This window comes from Macaca nemestrina, chromosome 4, assembly GCF_043159975.1.
Source record: "Macaca nemestrina isolate mMacNem1 chromosome 4, mMacNem.hap1, whole genome shotgun sequence".
Lineage (NCBI taxonomy): Eukaryota > Metazoa > Chordata > Mammalia > Primates > Cercopithecidae > Macaca > Macaca nemestrina.
This window is the reverse complement of record NC_092128.1, coordinates 51712974-51732416: the sequence shown is the minus strand read 5'-3', so window position 1 is coordinate 51732416 and position 19443 is coordinate 51712974. Positions and strand designations below refer to the sequence as shown.

The 19443-nt window shown below is 37.9% G+C and overlaps 1 protein-coding gene across 1 annotated transcript in view; it reads right to left on the bottom strand.

Annotated features, from left to right (window-relative positions):
• The window catches only part of LOC105475313 (component of oligomeric golgi complex 5), a 372025-nt gene that overhangs the window by 326644 nt on the left and 25938 nt on the right, over positions 1–19443 (bottom strand). The window contains exon 6 of the mRNA XM_011730439.3: positions 7530–7650. Within this exon, the coding sequence (XP_011728741.2) occupies positions 7530–7650 (121 nt within the window). The remainder of the gene's footprint in view (positions 1–7529; positions 7651–19443) is intronic.

Sequence of the window (19443 nt, the reverse complement as noted above, 5' to 3'; positions counted from 1 at the left end):
TTAATAGCCTATCAACCAAAAAAGCCCAGGACCAGACAGATTCACACCAAATTCTACCAGAGGTACAAACAGGAGCTGGTACCACTCCTTCTGAAGCTATTCCAAACAACTAAAAAGGAGGGACTCCTCTCTAACTCATTTTATGAGGCCAGCATCATCCTGATAACCAAAACCTGGCAGAGACAACAAAAAAAGAAAACTTCAGGCCAATATCCCTGATGGACATTGATGTGAAAATCCTCAATATAATACTGACAAACCAAATCCAGCAGCACATTAAAAAGCTTATCCACCACGATCAACTCAGCTTCATCCCTGGGATGTAAGGCTGGTTCAACATATGCAAATCAATAAACGTAACCCATCACATAAACAGAACCAACGACAAAAAACACAAGATTACCTCAACAGATGCAGAAAAGGGCTCTGATAAAATTCAACAGAGCTTCATGTTAAAAACTCTCAATAAAGTAGGTACTGATGGAATATATCTCAAAATAATAAGAGCTATTTGTCACAAACCCATAGCCAATATCATACTGAATGGGCAAAAGTTGGAAGCATTCCCTGTGAAAACTGGCACAAGACAAGGATGTCCTCTCTCATCTCTCCTATTCAACACAGTATTGGAAGTTCTGGTCAGGGCAATCAGGCAAGATAAAGAAATAAAAGTATTCGAATAGGAAGAAAGGAAGTCAAATTGTCTGTTTGCAGATGACATGACTGTATATTTAGAAAACCCCATCGTCTCAGCCCAAAAACTCCTTAAGCTAATAAGCAACGTCAGTGAAGTCTCAGGATACAAAATTAATGTGCAAAAATCACAAGCATTCCTATACACCAACAATAGACAAGCAGAGAACCCAATCATGAATGAACTCCCACTCACCAATACTATGAAGAGAACAAAATATCTAGAAATACAGCTAATAAGGGCAGTGGAGCACCTCTTCAAGGAGAACTATAAACCACGGCTCAAGGAAATAAGAGAAGACACAAACTAATGAGAAAACATTCCATGCTCATGAATGGGAAGAATCATTATTGTGAAAATGGCCATACTGCCCAAAGTAATTTATAGATTTAATGCTATTCCTATCAAACTACCATTGACATTCTTCGCAGAGTTAGAAAAAACTACTTTAAATTTCATATGGAACCAAAAAAGAGCCCATAGAGCCAAGACAATCCTAACCAAAAGGAACAAAACTGGAGGCATCATGCGATCTGACTTCAAACTATACTACAAGGCTACAGTAACCAAAACAGCATGGATATGTAACCAATGAAACTGAACAGAGACCTCAGAAATAACACTGTACAACCAGCTGATCTTCAACAAATCAGACAAAAAGAAGCAATGGGGAAAGGATTCCCTATTTAATAAATAGTGTTGGGAAAACTGGCTAGCTGTGTGCAGAAAACTGAAACTGGACCCCTTCCTTATACCTTATACAAAAATTAACTCAAGATAAATTAAAGACTTAAATGTAAAACCCAAAACTATAAAAACCCTAGAAGAAAACCTAGGCAATACCATTCAGGGCATGGGCATGGGCAAAGATTTCATGATGAAAACGCCAAAAGCAATTGTAACAAAAACAAAAACTGATAAATGGTATCTAAACTAAAGAACTTCTGCACAGCAAAAGAAACTATCATCAGACCGAACAGGCAACCTACAGGATGGGAGAAAAATTTTGCAATCTATCCATCTGACAAAGGTCTAATATCCAGCATCTACAAGGAAGTTACACAAATTTACAAGGAAACAAACAAACAAACAATCACAAAGTGGGCAAAGGATATGAATACACACTTCTCAAAAGATGATATTTAAGCAGTCAACAAACATTTTAAAAAGCTCAACATCACTGATCATTAGAAAAATGCAAATCAAAACCATAATGAGATGCCACCTCATGCCAATCAGAATGGCAATTATTAAAAAGTCAAGAAACAACAGATGCTGGCAAGGCTGTGGAGAAATAGGAATGCTTTTACACTGTTGGTGGGAATGTAAATTAGTTCAACAGTTGTGGAAGAGAGTGTGGTGATTCCTCAAGTATCTAGAACCATTTGACCCAGCAATCCCATTACTGGGGATACACCCAAAGGAAAATAAAACATTCCACTGTAAAGATACATGCACATGTATGTTTATTGCAGCACTATTTACAATAGGAAAGACATGAAACCAACCCAAACATCCATCAATGATAGGCTGCATAAAGAAAACGTGATACACATACTATACAGACATAAAAAAGAATAAGATCATGTCCTTTTCGGGGACATGGATGAAGCTGGAAGCCATCATCCTCAGCAAACTAGCACAGGAATAGAAAACCAAACACCGCATGTTCTCACTCACAAATGGGAGTTGAACAATGAGAACACTTGGACACAGGGAGGGGAACAACACACATCAGGGACTGGCAGGGGGCAGGGGGCAGGGGGCAGGGGAGAGAGAGCATTAGGACAAATACCTAATGAATGTGAGGCTTAAAACCTAGGCCAGGTGTAGTGGCTCACACCTGTAATCCCAGCACTTTGGGAGGCCAAGGCGAGCAGATCATCTGAGGTCAGGAGTTCAAGACTAGTCTGACCAACATAGAGAAGCCCTGTCTCTACTAAAAACACAAAATTAGCCACACACGTCGGCGCATGCCTGTAATCCCGGCTACTTGGGAGGCTGAGGCAAGAGAGTCACTTGAACCCACGAGGCGGAGGTTGTAGTGAGCGGAGATCGCGCCATTGCACTCCAGCCTGTGCAACAAGAGCGAAACTCCGTCTCAAAAACAAACAAACAAACAAACACCTAGATGACAGGTTGATAGGTGCAGCAAACCACCATGGCGCATGAACTATGTAACAAACCTGCATGTTCTGCACATGTATCCAGGAACTTAAAGTAAAATTAAAAATTTTTAAAAAGAAGAAAAGAAAAAAATAAAAATGAAAATAAAAAAATCTTCTGAGTTGCCTACTTTAAGTTCTGTAGTTTTATACTTTACATTAGGACACGAATTCATTCGGAGTTAATATTTTTACATGAAGTGAAGTATGGAAACAAGTTCAGTGTTTTGCATATTGAGATCCAATTGTTCCTGTACCATCTGATGAAAAGACTATTTTTTTCTCCACTAAATGGGTCAAAAATCAGTTGTTCATATATATATGTGGGTCTTCCACTGATCTTTACGCCTTGATTACTTTAAAGAGTCTTTGTACTAAGTCTTCAAATCAGGTAGGGTTATTCTTCCAACTCTGTTTTCTCTTGAAAGTTATTCTAGCTATTCTAGATCCTCTGAATTTCCATATGAATTTTAAAATCAGCTTGTCAATTTCTAAAAGCCTCCTGGAATTTAAACTGAAATTCTGTTGAATTCATAGATCAAGTTGGGAAGAATATACATCTTAATAAACAATATTAAGTCTTCCAACTGATGAACAACATTGACTGATTGATTTATGTCTTCTTTGTTCTCAACAATATTTTGTAGTTTTCAGTGTACAGGTTTTGCACACCTTTTGTTAGACTTATCCCTAAGTCTGCCATATTTTTATGCTGTTATAAGTGGTATTTTTGAATTTCAATTTCCAATTGCTTGTTGCTAACAGAGTATATAGAAATACAATTAATTTTTTGTATATTTATCTAGTATATTGAAATCTTACTCAACTCTTTTATTAGTTATAGCTTTTTTTGAAAACTCAAAACAAGATATCACGACATAGCTATTAGAATGACTAAAATTAAGAAGACTGAGTGTAACATGTGTTGGCAAGGTTGTAGGGGGAAGTAGAACTTTCAAATACTACTGGTAAGAATGTAAACATTGGCTGGGCGTGGTGGTTCACACCTGTAATCCCAGCACTTTGGGACTCAGAGGAGGGTGATTCACCTGAGGTCAGAAGTTCAAGACCAGCCTGGTCAACATGGTGAAACCCCGTCTCTACTAAACATACAAAAACTAGCCAGGCATGGTGATGGGTGCCTGTAATTCCAGCTACTCGGGAGGCTGAGGCAGGAGAATCACTTGAACCCAGGAGGCAGAGGTTGCAGTGAGCTGAGATCGCGCCATTGTGCTCCAGCCTGGGCAACAACAGCAAAACTTCGTCTCAAAAAAAAAAAAATGTAAACATTAGAACTACTTTGAAAAATAGCCTTGGCAATTTCTTAAAATAAGCTAAACATATACCTACCATATGATCTAGACATTCCAATCCTAGGTATTTATCCAAGAGAAATGAAAGGATATGTTCATACAAAGATTTGTACATGAATGTTCATAGCAGCTTAATTTATAATACTAAAATATTAGAGACAACCCAACTCTCCATCAGCATGTAAATGGATAAACCAACTGTGATATATCAGTGGAATACTAGTCCATAATAAAAAGGCAAAGGTATTAATACACACAACAACACTGAAGAATTTCAAATTTACATAACATAAAACTCTCCCTTTCAAAGTGTACAATGCAGTGGTTTTTAGTATACTGACAAGGTGGCACAAAAGTCACCATTATCTAATTCCAGAATGTGTTCATCACCCTAAAAACAAATCTGCATCCACTAGTAGTCACCCCACACCCCAGTCTCATAGAATATACTTAATTTCCAGATGACAATGTGTTTCATCTGGGTGTCCCAAATCAAGCCTCAAAACCTTTCAAGTTTGAAAGACTGCTTTTAAGTTAATTTCAAGGGTCTATGGTATAAACACTGTTACTCTTCATCATTTCACTCTTTCTAATGAAAAACAGAACCATATTGATAAAGACACTGACAATTTTAGAGATGTTCCAATCACAGAAGTGTCATTTAGTGTACATGTGTAATTGTAACAGTGATCGCAAAATTATTACTTTTATTCAAATATTAATTCCAAAGGTAGCAACTTATTTTTCCTTGGCTTCTCCTTATTAGTTATAAATGCCAGGACTGGTCAAGACTGAACTATAGTGGTGAATAAAAAAGACATGATGTCTTTGCAAGTATTAAATCACACATCATCTGCAAAGCTTTTAAAAATTAGATTAATACAATCCACTTTGTGATCATTCCACCATGAACTATATTTTCTCAAAAACTTTTTAACAATCTTTATAAAAACTTTAGGTAAAGCCAACAGCACATTGGAAGGATAATGGTTTTACCCTCTGCATTATACTCAGAACATTATGATCAATACTTGTGCCTTTTTTGTGTTTTGTTTGTTTTGGTTTTTTTGACAGAGTCTCGCTCTGTTACCAGGTTGGGGTGCAGTGGCACGATCTTGGCTCACTGCAACCTCTGCCTCCCGAGTTCAAGTGATTCTCCTACCTCAGCCTCCTGAGTAGCTGGAATTATAGGCACGCACCACCACACCCAGCTAATTTTTGTATTTTTAGTAGAGACGGGGTTTCACCATGTTGGCCAGGATGGTCTTGATCTCTTGACCTCACGATCCGCCCACCTCAGCCTCCCAAAGTGATGATATTACAGGCGTGAGCCACTGTGCCTAGCTATGCCTGTTTTGTTTTATTTTTTTCAAAGACATCACCATTTGTATTACAGAATCTGTCAATTCTAGAAGAAATTATAATCATAATCCAATCAAAATTTAGCACTTTTTTAATATTGAAGGAGTGTCAGTGATGACAAACATCCATAATAAGCCTTGGAATAATATGCATCTATGTTTAATGACTCCATAATCCTACCAACTATTGTTGGTGCACAGATATTAAATGTGAAAAGAGCAAAACAGTGGCTGATACTTGGATTTTTACCCTTCTATGTTTAGATAATACTGTGAAAACAACACACAAGCATTACTCACTGTTTAAAGTTAACTTTTTTTGTTAAGAGGCAAGATCTTGCTGTGTCACCCAGGCTGGAGAGCAGTGGTGCAATAACAGCTCACTGCAACCTCTAACTTGTGGGCTCGAGTGATCTGCCCATCTCCGTTTCCCAAGTAGCTGAGACTGCAGACACATGCTACAATGCTCAACTTTTATTTTAATTTTCTTTACTTCTCAATTTTTATTTTTTACAGCAAGAGGAGATCAGTTCTGTTCACCTAGGCTAGTCTCAAACTCCTGGCCTCAAGCAATTCTGCCTACCTCTACCTCCCGATTAACTGGGCCTCCAGGTACCAGCCACCATACCCAGCTTAAAAGTTTAACTTTTCATATGACATTTTCCAAGCCTACTAAATCACAAGTTAGAGATATTCCCAATGATTTTCCTAAGCAAAACCTGTATTTCAGCAGTACAAAATCGTAATGCTGTTGAAGCATTATTTGTGAAGGATAGATTTCCTTGATTAATAAAAAATATGGAATAAGCATTACAGCATAGCATGACTATATAATCAAAAAATCAAAGACAGGAAAATTCAGAAAGAACACATAATGCACATTTCTCTGATACTATTTTGGCATAACTGCTTTCAAAGCACAATACCAAGAGTAAGCAGACTCTTGATATCTGAAATGGATACAATTAAAGACTTCTGAGCCTATAAAGTACAAATACCACTACATATATCCACTTCAGAAAAATTAGTGGGTACCCAGTGAAAAGAAGAAAACTACCAACCCTCATTAAAACACAGAGTTGGGCAGTTCTATGTGCACTCACTAGCTATTCAAATTTTGCCTGAAAAATTATGAATTGCTGCATCATGGACTTTGCAGCTGGTTAATAGTCAAAACCATGAACATTAAACCCTTGACTGTCAAGGTCCTGCAATAAATGTCTAAGAAAAGAATGAACAAAGAAATAAATTTTTAAAATCTTCTAGGCATAGTATCAGCATGGGAGTTGTCATCTTAAAAGCAGCATTTCTCTAGAATATTTCCTAGAGAAAAGAAAACTTCACATAAAGACCTGTACACTTATTCATAATCACCAAAAACTGGAAACAACACAAATGTCCTTCAATCAGTGAATCAATAAACAAACTGCAGGCTACCCATGCAATGGTACTCAATCAAACACAAAGTAACAAACTATTAGTACATTCCAAAACTTGAATAAATCTCAAAGGTATTATTTTAAGTACAAGAAGACAGCCTCAAAAGGTCACCTACTTTGTAATTCCATTTACGTGTCATTCTCAAAAAGACAAAACTACAATGATGAAGAAAAGATCAGTGGTTGCCAGGATTAGCGGAAGCGGGTGGGCATCATCTTGAAGGAATAAGGAGAGAATCTGGGGGAGTGATGGAATTGTTCTGTATCATGACTGTAATGGTGCTTACATGAATCTATGTATGTGTTAAAATTCACAGACCTGTATATGAAAAAGGCCAATTTTACTATACAATTAAAATAAACAGCATTTCAGTGAAATCAACTAATTGTACTTACTCATTCTGAGAAGTGTTAATATTGTATACAGCCAATTATTTAAAAATTTGTTTAACAGTACTTGCTAATGGTGATAACAAAAGTCAATCAAGTGACTTAAAAATATTTAAATCTCTACTTTTTAATTAAAACAAACAAACAAACAAAAAAAAAACACTTACCAAGTTCATTGAGACTCTGAGCAGCTTTTGATATCTCTCTACTTCCCCCTTGCAGTTGTCCTTGGAGTCTCTTACTGAGATTCAAGATACGAATAATTCTCCGAAGCAAATCACAGGCAACCTGTGCAAACATCACAATGTTAAGTTAGTTGATCCATGAAGCTTTATTACTATTAATAAACAGTAATAACAAGCATAGGTGCAGCAAACCACCATGGCACATGTTTATCTATGTAACAAACCTGCACATGTATCCTGGGACTTAAATTACATTTAAAAAAAAAAAAGCACAGTGGCTCACACTGTACTTAATATGTGAATCTACCCATTCTTTCCAGATGCTAAAGATTCACTCATGCGTTTTTTGTTTCCCACCAACCACAAACCTAAATAATCACAAGTCTTAAAAAGCATCAAATGTCCTAGGGAACACACAAAAGTGCTATATTTACATTTTATAATAAACTCCAATTCATCCCAAGTGGAGAGAACTTGGAATTGAGGCATCGTGAGAGCCAAGGATTCTTTCAGTCCTAAACCAGTTTTCTTCTCTAGGCCAGTGGGTATCAGTCTTGACTACTAATTCAAGTGGGTAGACTGAAAATGTTCCAATGCCCAGGCCACAGCCCTGACCAATTAAATCAGCATCTCTATGGGTGAAAACCAAGCATGAGTTATGTTTTTATGTTTTTAATATTCCCAGGTGGTACCAATGTGCAGTCAAAATTGACAATCACTAAGCTAGGCTGCTCAGCTTCCTACTACTGCCTCCTGTTATTTACAATCCCAGCTTCTCTTTCCTATATCCTGCAGGAGTAGTCTTAAAACTTCTCTCAATTTCATGATATTCCTTTTTTTTTTTTTTTTTTTTTTGGAGAACAGGGTCACACTCTGTTGCTCCAACTGGAGTGCAGTGGCATGATCGCATCTCACTGCAACCTCTACCTCCTGGGCTAAAGCGATCCTTCTGCCTCAGCCTCCCAAGTAGCTGGGACTACAGGTGCGTGCCATCTGGCTAATTGTATTTTTTGCGGAGATGAGGTTTTGCCATGTTTCCCAGGCTGCTCTCAAACTACGGGGCTCAGGTGAACCTCCTGCCTCAGACTCCCAAAGTACTAGGATTACAGGTGTGAGCCACCGTGCATGGTGGTTTTTAATCCCTAATAAATTATAAAAGAGAGAATACGTAAACAACAAAACAAAACTACTTCACACACTTCCTATTCCTTTTTCCAGATCTAATACTGGGTCTTTACCTATCAAAAGGCTGAGGTAAGAAATAAAAGTTCATGTATTTTAGGACACTTTATTACAGAAGCTGGATTCACAGCAGTTGCATGAGGGAGAGTGCAGTAGAGGGTGACATACTGAATAACCAATATGTAGTGATCTTCAGCCTCAGTAGTGATTACAAAGGAAAGAGAGACATTCCATACTACTGCATCACAACCATTTCTGAATGGCCCCGAGGTTAACTGAGAAGCAAGGACATCTCCCCTGTTTAAGGAGAAAAATCCTACATGGTGGCAATAAGAATTAAAAGCTCTGAGAAGCCAGGGTCCCAGAGCCTCCAGGTATAAACATTCTTTTATGGGTGAAATAAATACATATCGGGGAACCCACCCCCAATAGTTAACATGGGTTCTTTTCTATTTCCCTAAGTGTCTCTGCTGGTTTGAGAAATAAAGTACAAAATAGAGAAATTTTAAAGCTGGGTGTCCAGGGGAGACATCACATGTCGGCAGGTTCCGTGATGCTCCCTGAGCCATAAAACCAGCAAGTTTTTACTAGCGATTTTCAAAAGGGGAGGGAGTGCATGAATAGGGTGTGGGTCACAGAGATCACATGCTTCACAAGGTAATAGAATATCACAAAGCAAGTGGAGGCAGGGCCAGATCACAGGACCACAGGATGTGGCGAAATTAAAATTGCTAATGAAGTTTCGGGCACACATTGTCATTTATAACATCTTATCAGGAGACAGTTTGAGGGCAGACAACCTGTCTGATCAAAATTTATTAGGCAGGAATTTCCTTGTCCTAATAAGCCTGGGAGCGCTACAGGAGACCGGGTCTTATTTCATCCCTTCGGCTTCGACCATAAAAGACAGCCACCTCCAAGGGGGCAGTTTATAGACCTACCCTTAGAGCGCATTCTCTTTCTCAGGGATATTCCTTGCTGAGAAAAAGAATTCAGTGATATGTCTCCTATTTGCTTTTGAAAGAAGAGAAATATGGCTCTGTTCCATCTGGCTCACCAGCAGTCAGAGTTTAAAGTCTTATCTCCCTTGTTCCCTGAACATTGCTGTTATACTGTTCTTTTCTCAAGGTGCCCAGATTTCATATTGTTCAGGCACACATGCTCTACAAACAACTTGTGCAGTTAATGCAATCATCACAGGGTCCCGAGGCGACATACATCCTCCTCAGCTTACGAAGATTACGGGATTAAGAGATTAAAGTAAAAACAGGCAAAATCACAAGGGTATTGATTGGGGAAGTGGTAAATGTCCATGAAATCTTTACAATTTATGTTCAGAGACTGCAGTAAAGACAGGCGTAAGAAATTATAAAAGTATTAATTTGGGGAACTAACAAATGTCCATAAAATCTTCACAATTTATGTTCTTCTGCCATGGTTTCAGCCAGCCCCTCCATTCAGGGTCCCTGACTTCCCACAACAAATACATACACCAGAGCCACACACAGCCACACCCATGTATTCACAAGCAATACACCATATGTATGCATATACCATACTCAAACATAAAGCAAACATATATTTACAAACACATGTAAGTCAAAGTCAATCAACTATTAAACATGTTTACCTGACTGCTTTTCAGACAAACTAGTCTGAAATATTTAAATTAAAAAAAAAAAAAAAAGGACAATTTTTCCCATGGAGATTGACAATTGGGGCATCTCTATCTTTTAATTAAATATTATTCATTTTCTGAACAGGTAATACAAGCACATGATTCAAAATTCAAGAAATAAAAGGAAATAACACTGAAAAGTCACCCTCGTATCTCTGTCCCGACTATGTACTTAACAAAAACAATTACTGCTATTGTTGCAGGTAGTTAGACAATCAAGAGTGGGGCAGGAGAGGGCTACTGCCCCACCCACTAGGAATGTCAGTTGATGGTTTGGAAGTTATCACATTGCCTCTCTGAAACTGATAAACTGGCAGCCAGTGCCAGGGAGAAGACATTTCCTGATGGTCCACACTTGGTGCATTGAAGTGTTAATTCAATGCAAAGGCCAGGGAGAAGCAACTTCCAGGGCATGTGCTTTAAGACACAAAATGGTGAGTCTGACCTTCCGGGGGCACTCCACCTGAAAAAGGAACAAAGCCTCAGGTAGGCATGCATACAAATTTCTAAACACAATGCGTGTGCTCACCTCTTAAGGGTAAGGAGGGCACTGGACATGCAGGTAGCCCATCCTAAGGGAAGAATTATGGGAAAGGAGCCAGGCTCTTAAGTTCTGGCATCAAGGTTAAACACTGCACTTGACCTCAGTGCCCTCCTGGGACTCTTCCAAGCATACTTTCCTTTCTTTCTTTCCTGTTCTAAAGCCTTTTTAAACAAACTTCCACTCCTGCTCTGAAATGTGCCTTGGTCTCTTTTTCTGCCTTATGCCCCTCAATCAAATTCTTTCTTCTAAGGAGGCAAAAATTGAGGTTGCTGCAGAACCATACAGATTCGACACCAGTAAGCTGGATATCTTACACTGGAAACATTATCAGTGTCTTCCCTGTTAGAACTGACATTTTTAGATAAACAATTTGGAACGTTGAATCCCTAGCAACCATTCCTCTGAGATTTTAAATACATCGTAAGAAGAAATTAAGCTCTTACTCTATGATTGTCATCCAGAATTCCCTAATCCCACCCAACAAAGTGATATGCTCTCAAAACATGCAATCTTTATTTCTACTGTTTTTATTTTTAGCAACCATACTTAATCTGTCACCAAGTCTTACCAACTATCCTACTGCATAAAATAAGAGTTGTTATTTTACCTCTATTCCTACAAGCACCACCCTAATCCAAATCTTTATCACCATTACCTTAACATAGTGGTTTCTTGGCTAGCTTTCAAGTCTCTCACTGAAATCCACCCAGCCAGATTTATCTTCTTAAAAACGCAGTTTTTGGGCCAGGTACAGTGGCTCACGCCTACAATCCCATCACTGGGAGGCCAAGGAGGGCAGATCACCTGAGGTCGGGAGTTCGAGACCAGCCTGACCAACATGAAGAAACCCCGCTTCTACTAAAAACACAAAATTAGCCGGGTGTGGTGGCATATGCCTGTAATCCCAACTACTTGGGAGGCCGAGGCAGAAGAATTGCTAAACCCGGGAGGCGGAGGTTGCGATGAGCCGAGATCATAATATTGCACTCCAGCCTGGGCAACAAAGAGCGAAATTCTATCTCAAAAAAAAAAAAAAAAAACAAAAAAAAAAAAAAAACACAGTTTTCAGCACTCCAACCCCCTTTTTAGTAAACTTTAATGGCTCTCCACTTACAGATTATGTTGAATCTTCTGAGAATAGCATTTAATAAAATTCTTAGTTAATAAGTCTAAGCTATTATAAATTAATCTATAAGGCATCAATTCTCACCAATTTCCCAATATAGCTGCCTCCCCTCCAATCAATTTCCTTTCCCTCGTTTTTTTATTTGACTTTTACTATTAAATATAACACAAACATGGAAAACCAAACTCAGAGATACACAGCTAAATGAACTTAGAAGCAACACATAGATCAGGAGACAGGACCATGTGAGTCACCACAGAAGCCTTCATGTACTCCCTCCCAATGCCATTACCCTCATGCCAACCAACAGAAACCACTACTCTTTTACATTAATCACTTCCTTACTTTTATTTTTTTTTTATTACTGAAGTATAAATACCTAAGTGCTATGGTTTAACTTTTCCTGTTTTTAATCTGTTGGTTCTCTCACCATCTCTTTTTTCCATTGCAATTTGTTGAATATATTGGATCACCTATCCTAAAGTTTCCCACAGACTGGGTTTTGTTGACTGTATTCCCTTGATGCAGTTTAACAAGTTCCTCTATCTTCTATATTACCTGTAAATTAGTAGTTGGATGTGGGCAGCTTCATTAGATTCAAGTTTAGTATTTTTGGCAATATTAAACATTAGAAGGTGGTATATTTTAAGAGATGTATGATTTTCTCTCTTTTTGTGTTTAGTAGCAGCCACTGATACGCAACGTCAAAATCCATTGAAACATAAGTGACTGCAAAATAGTAATAATCCAATTCTGTCGTTTTGTCTTTATTTACAAGCATATGAAATTTCTCTATAAAAATAAACTTTACCTTACTATTTGTTTACCTAGCAGTATTGTTCATAAAGAAAACTAAATACTTAATCTTTCCCTTATTAGTTTTCAAAATGAAGGAATAATTCCCTAATATTCACCAATAATGAAAAATTAGTCGGTGGTGGGGAGGTATTCTGGGGTTTTGCTTTTTTTTTTTTTGATATCATTATGAAATGGATTTAAACACAAGAAGGAATGCCCAATCCGTCATGGCTCTTACCCTTATTGATGCTCAAAGAGTTCCATTTTGGCCAGCAGAAGCCTCTGAGAGTGATTAACTGTACCACTTTGCCTGAGACTGAGAATTTTCCCAAGTTTTAGGACTTTCAGTAGTAAAACTAAAATAGCTGGTCACCCAAAGCCTCTTAAGTCAGTTCCTGAGTTCCTTTGTCATGAACCTAGCAGTCGCTGACAGCCTCCTTGATACCTGGTATAAAAATGTTCCAAGATCATTTTACACATTTCATGGCCCAGACCTGGAATCAAAAATTTCTCAAAGAAGCCCTGGTTTCTTTTAGTAAAAAACAGCATTATTCTTTTTTTTTTTTTTTTTTTTTTTTTTTGAGATAGAGTTTCGCTCTTGTCGTCCAAGCTGGAGTACAATGGCGCAACCTTGGCTTATTGCAACCTCCCCCTCCAGGGTTCAAGCGATTCTCCTGCCTCAGCCTCCTGAGCAGATGGGATTACAGGCATCTGCCACATGCCTGGCTAATTTTTGTATTTTTAGTAGAGATGGGGTTTCACACGTTGGCCCAGCTGATCTCGAACTCCTGACGTCAGGTGATCCACCTGCTTTGGCCTCCCAAAGTGCTGGGATTATAGGAATGGGCCACTGCCCCCAGCCAAAAAAACAGCATTTCAAGACCACATTCATGGAACTAGGTTTGTTCATTTCTGGGACTTTTCCATAGACATAGCTAGGAAATGTCAGCACTAAAATATCACATAAATATTTATTTGATTTATTCCACAATACACACAAAACATTCTCAGATTAACATACATATACATATGTACAAATATATATATACACACAAATATAAGGTATATACTATTTTTAAATAACATTAAAGTATCTCAAGTTCATACTGATACTTCTAATTAAAAATCAGAAGTAGAGGATTTAGCCTTCTTACATCTATATGAATCTATAAATAGTATACAATTTCTTACACATTGAGATTCCTAGGTCTCAATGACACAAGAGATAACAAAATTAAAATAATGTATAATTCTTCATTTGCTTTGCTGCACAATACACAGAAAATATCTGATCAACAAAACCAACACTACAGTCAAAAGTATGATGGCAGAAAATAGTTTTTAAAATTTTTTGCATATGCTCTTCCCACTGTTTTTTACAGCTGAATTATATTTCCTTGCCAAAACATATAGTCATTACATACTATTCTTTATAACCTTCATTTAATCCCGGTTCTCATGCTTAACACTAGTCTCACAGTGATTTTTTTCTAGTCAGTCTTTGCTGTTCTGCAGCCTCCACTGGTGACACCCAAGGAAACAGGGTCAGGAGTGGACCTGCAGCAAACTCCAGCAGACCTGCAGCAGACGCACCTGTTAGAAGAAAAACTAACAAACAGAAAGCAATAGCATCAACATCAACAAAAAGGACAACCATGCAAAAACTCCATCCAAAGGTCACCAACAGCAAAGACCAAAGGTAGATAAATTCACGAAGATGAAAAAAAAACAGCGCAAAAAGGCTGAAAATTCCAAAAACCAGAATGTCTCTTCTCCTCCAAAGGATCATAACACCTCAACAGAAAGGTAACAAAACTGGACGGAGAATGAGTTTGACAAATTGACAGAAGTAGGCTTCAGAAGGTGTGTAATAATGAACTCCTCCAAGCTAAAGGAGCATGTTCTTTCAGAGCACAAGACTTCTTCCCAATGCAAGGAAGCTAAGAACTTTGAAAAAAAGGTTAGCGGAATTGCTAACTAGAATAACTAGTTTAGAGAAGAACATAAATGACCTGATTAAGCTGAAAAACGCAGCAGGAGAACTTCGTGAAGCATACACAAGAATCAATAGCCTAATAGATCAAGTGGAATAAAGGATATCAAAGATTGAAGATCAACTTAATGAAACAAAGTGTGAAGAAAAGATCAGAGAAAAAAGAATGAAAAAGAATGAACAAAGCCTCCAAGAAATATACAACTATGTGAAAAGACCAAACCTACATTTGATTGCTGTACCTGAAAGTGATGGGGAGAATGGAACCAAGTTGAAAACACTCTTCAGGATATTATCCAGGAGAACTTCCCCACCCTAGCAAGACAGGCCAACATTCAAATTCAGGAAATACAGAGAACACCACTAAGATACTTCTCAAGAAGAGCAACCCCAAGACACATAACCGTCAGATTCACCAAGGTTGAAATGAAGTAAAAAATGTTAAGGGCAGCCAGAGAGAAAGGTCGGGCTACCCACAAAGGGAAGCCCATCAGACTAACAGCGGATCTCTCTGTAGAAATCTTACAAGCCAGAAGAGAGTAGGAGCCAATATTCAACATTCTTAAAGAAAAGAATTTTCAGCCCAGAATTTCATATCCAGCCAAACTAAGCTTCATAAGGGAAGTAGAAATAAAATCCTTTACAGATAAGCAAATGCTGAGAGATTTTATCACCACCAGACTTGCCTTATAAGAGCTCCTGAAGGAAGCACTAAATATCGAAAGAAAAAACTGGTACCAGCCACTGCAAAAACAAACCAAAAGGTAAAGATCATCAATACTATGAAGAATCTGCATCAACTAATGAGCAAAATAACAAGCTAGCATCATAATGACAGAATAAAATTCACACATAACAATATTAATGTTAAATCTAAATGGGTTAAATGCTCCAATTAAAAGGCACAGACCGGCAAATTGGATAAAGAGTTAAGACCCATTCGTGTGATGTATTCAGGAGACCCATCTCACATGCAAAGACACACACAGGCTCAAAATAAAGGGATGGAAGAATATTTACCAAGCAAATGGAAAGCAAAAAAAAAAAAAAAAAAAAAGTGGGGGTTGCAATCCTAGTCTCTGATAAAACAGACTTTAAACCAACAATGAGTTCATGTCCTTTGTAGGGACATGGATGCAGCTGGAAACCATCATTCTCAGCAAACTATCACAAGAACAGAAAACCAAACACCACATGTTCTCACTCATAGGTGGGAACTGAACAATGAGAACACCTGGACACAGGGTGGGGAATAGGACACAGCGGGGCCTGTTGTGGGGTGGGGAGAGGGGGGAGGGATAGCATTAGGAGATACACCTAATGTAAATGACGAGTTAATGGGTACAGCATACCAACATGGCACATGTATACATATGTAACAAACCTGCACGTTGTGCACATGTACCCTAGAAATTAAAGTATAATTTAAAAAAAGAAAAAAAAAAAAGAAACCAACAAAGATCAAAAAAGACAAAGAGGAGCATTATATAATGGTAAAGGTATCAATGCAACAAGAAGAGCTAACTATCCTGAATATGTATGCACCCAATACAGGACTACCCAGATTCATAACCAAGTTCTTAGAGACCTACAAAGAGATTTAAACTCCCAGACAGTAACAATGGGAGATATTAACACCCCAATGTCAGTATTTGACAGATCAACGAGACAGAAAATTAACAAGGATATTCAGACTTGAACTCAGCTCTGGACCAAGAAGCCCTAATAGACATCTACAGAACTCTCCACTCCAAATCAACAGAATACAGATTCTTCACAGTACCACACAGCACTCATCCTAAAATTGACCACATAATTGGACGTAAAATACCCCTCACCAAATGTAAAAGAATGGAAATCATAACAAACAGTCTCTCAGACCACAGTGCAACCAAACTAAAACTCAGGATTAAGAAATTCACCCAAATCCGCACAACTATATGGAAACTGAACAACCTGATCCTGAATGACTACTGGATAAATAACGAAATTAAGGCAGAAATAAATGAGTTCTTTGAAACCAATGAGAACAAAGACACGACATACCAGAATCTCTGGGACACAGCTAAAGCAGTGTTTAGAGGGAAATTTATAGCACTAAATGCCCACAGGAGAAAGTGAGAAAGATCTAAAATTGATACCCTAACACCACAATTAAAAGAACTAGAGAAGCAAGAGCAAACAAATTCAAATTCTAGCAGAAGACAAGAAATAACTAAGATCAGAGCAGAACTGAAGGAGATAGAGACACGAAAAACCCTTCAAAAAAAAAAAATCAATGAATCCAGGAGCTAGTTTTTTGAAAAGATTAACAAAATAGACCACTAGCCAGACTAATCCAGAAGAAAAAAGAAGAATCAAATAGACACAATAAAAAATGCTAAAGAGGATATCACTGATCCCACAGAAATACAAACTACCATCACAGAATACTATAAACACCTCTGTGCAAATAAACTAGAAAATCTAGAAGAAATGGATACATTCCTGGACATATATGCCCTCCCAAGACTAAACCAGAAAGAAGTTGAATCCCTGAATAGACCAATAAGTCCTGAAAGTGAGGCACTAATAGTCTACCAACCAAAAAAAATAAAGCCCAGGAACAGACAGATTAACAGCCGAATTCTACCAGAGGTGTTACAAAGAGAAGCTAGTACCATTCCTTCTAGAACTATTTCTAGAATTATTCCAAACAACAGAAAAAGAGGGACTTCTCACTAACTCATTTTATGAGGTCAGCATCATCCTGATACCAAAATCTGGCAGAAACACAATAAAAAAAATTTCAGGCCAATATCCCTGATGGACATCGATGTGAAAATCCTCAATAAAATAATGGCAAACCAAATCCGGCAGCACATTAAAAAGCTTATCCACCACGATCAACTCGGCTTCATCCCTGGGATGCAAGACTGGTTCAACATATGCAAATCAATAAACATAATTCATCACATAAACAGAACCAATGACAAAACCACATGATTATCTCAGTAGATGCAGAAAAGGCCTTTGACAAAATTCAACAGCCCTTCATGCTAAGAACACTCAATAAACTAGGTACTGATGGAACATATCTCAAAATAATAAGAGCTATTTATGACAAACCCATAGCCAACAGCATACTGAATAGGCAAAAGCTGGAAGCATTCCCTTTAAAAACCAGCAGAAGACAAGGATGCCCTTTCTCACCACCCCTATTCAACATATTATTGGAAGTTCCGGTCAGGGCAATCAGGCAAGAGAAAGAAATAAAGCGTATTCAAATAGGAAGACAGGAAATCAAATTATCTCTGTTTGCAAATGACATGATTGTATATATAGAAAACCCCATTATCTCAGCCCAAAAACTCCTTAAACTGATAAGCAACTTCAGTGAAGTCTCAGGATACAAAATCAATGTGCAAATATCACAAGCATTCCTATACATCAATAACAGACAGAGAGCCAAATCATGAGCAAACTCCCATTCACAACTGCTACAAAAAGAGAATAAAAATACCTAGGAATACAATTTACAAGACATGTGAAGGTCCTCTTCAAGGAGAACTACAAACCACTGCTCAAGAAAATAAGATAGGACCCAAACAAATGGAAAAACATTCCATGCTCATGGACAGGAAGAATCAATATCATGAAAATGGCCATACTGCCCAAAGTAATTTATAGATTCAATACTATTTCCATCAAGCTACCACTGACATTCTTCACAGAATTAGAAAAAACTACTTTTAATTTCATATGGAACCAAAAAAGATTCCATATAGCCAAGACAATCCTAAGCAAAAAGAACAATGCTAGAGGCATCACACTACCTGACTTCAAACTATACTACAAGGCTACAGTAACCAAAACAGCATGGTAATGATACCAAAACAGATATATAGATCAATGGAACAGAAATACAGACCAATGGAACAGGCCTCAGAAATAACATAACACATTTAGAACCATCTGATCTTCAACAAACCAGACAAAAACAAGCAATGGGGAAAGGATTCCCTATTTAATAAATGGTGCTGGGAAAACTGGCTAGCTGCATGCAGAAAACTGAAACTGGACCCCTTCCTTATAGACTTTACACTGTTGGTGGGAGTGTAAATTAGTTCAACCATTACGTGGCTATTTCTCAAGCATCTAGAACTAAAAATACCATTTGACCAGCAATCCCATTACTGGGTATATACCCAAAGGATTATAAATCATTCTACTATAAAGACACATGCACACTTATGTTTACTGCAGCACTGTTCACAATAGCAAAGACTTGGAACCAACCCAGATGTCCATCAATGTTAGACTGGATAAAGAAAATGTGGCACATATACACCATGGAATACTACAGCCATAAAAAAGAATGAGTTCATGTCCATTGCAGGGACAAGGATGAAGCTGGAAACCATCATTCTCAGCAAACTAACACAGGAACCAAAAACCGAACATCACATATTCTCATTCATCAGCGGGAGTTGAACAATGAGAATACACGGACACAGGGAGGGCAACATCACACACCGGGGCCTGTTAGGGGGTGGAGCCAAGGGGGAGGGATAGTATATTTCTTCTAAGAAATAT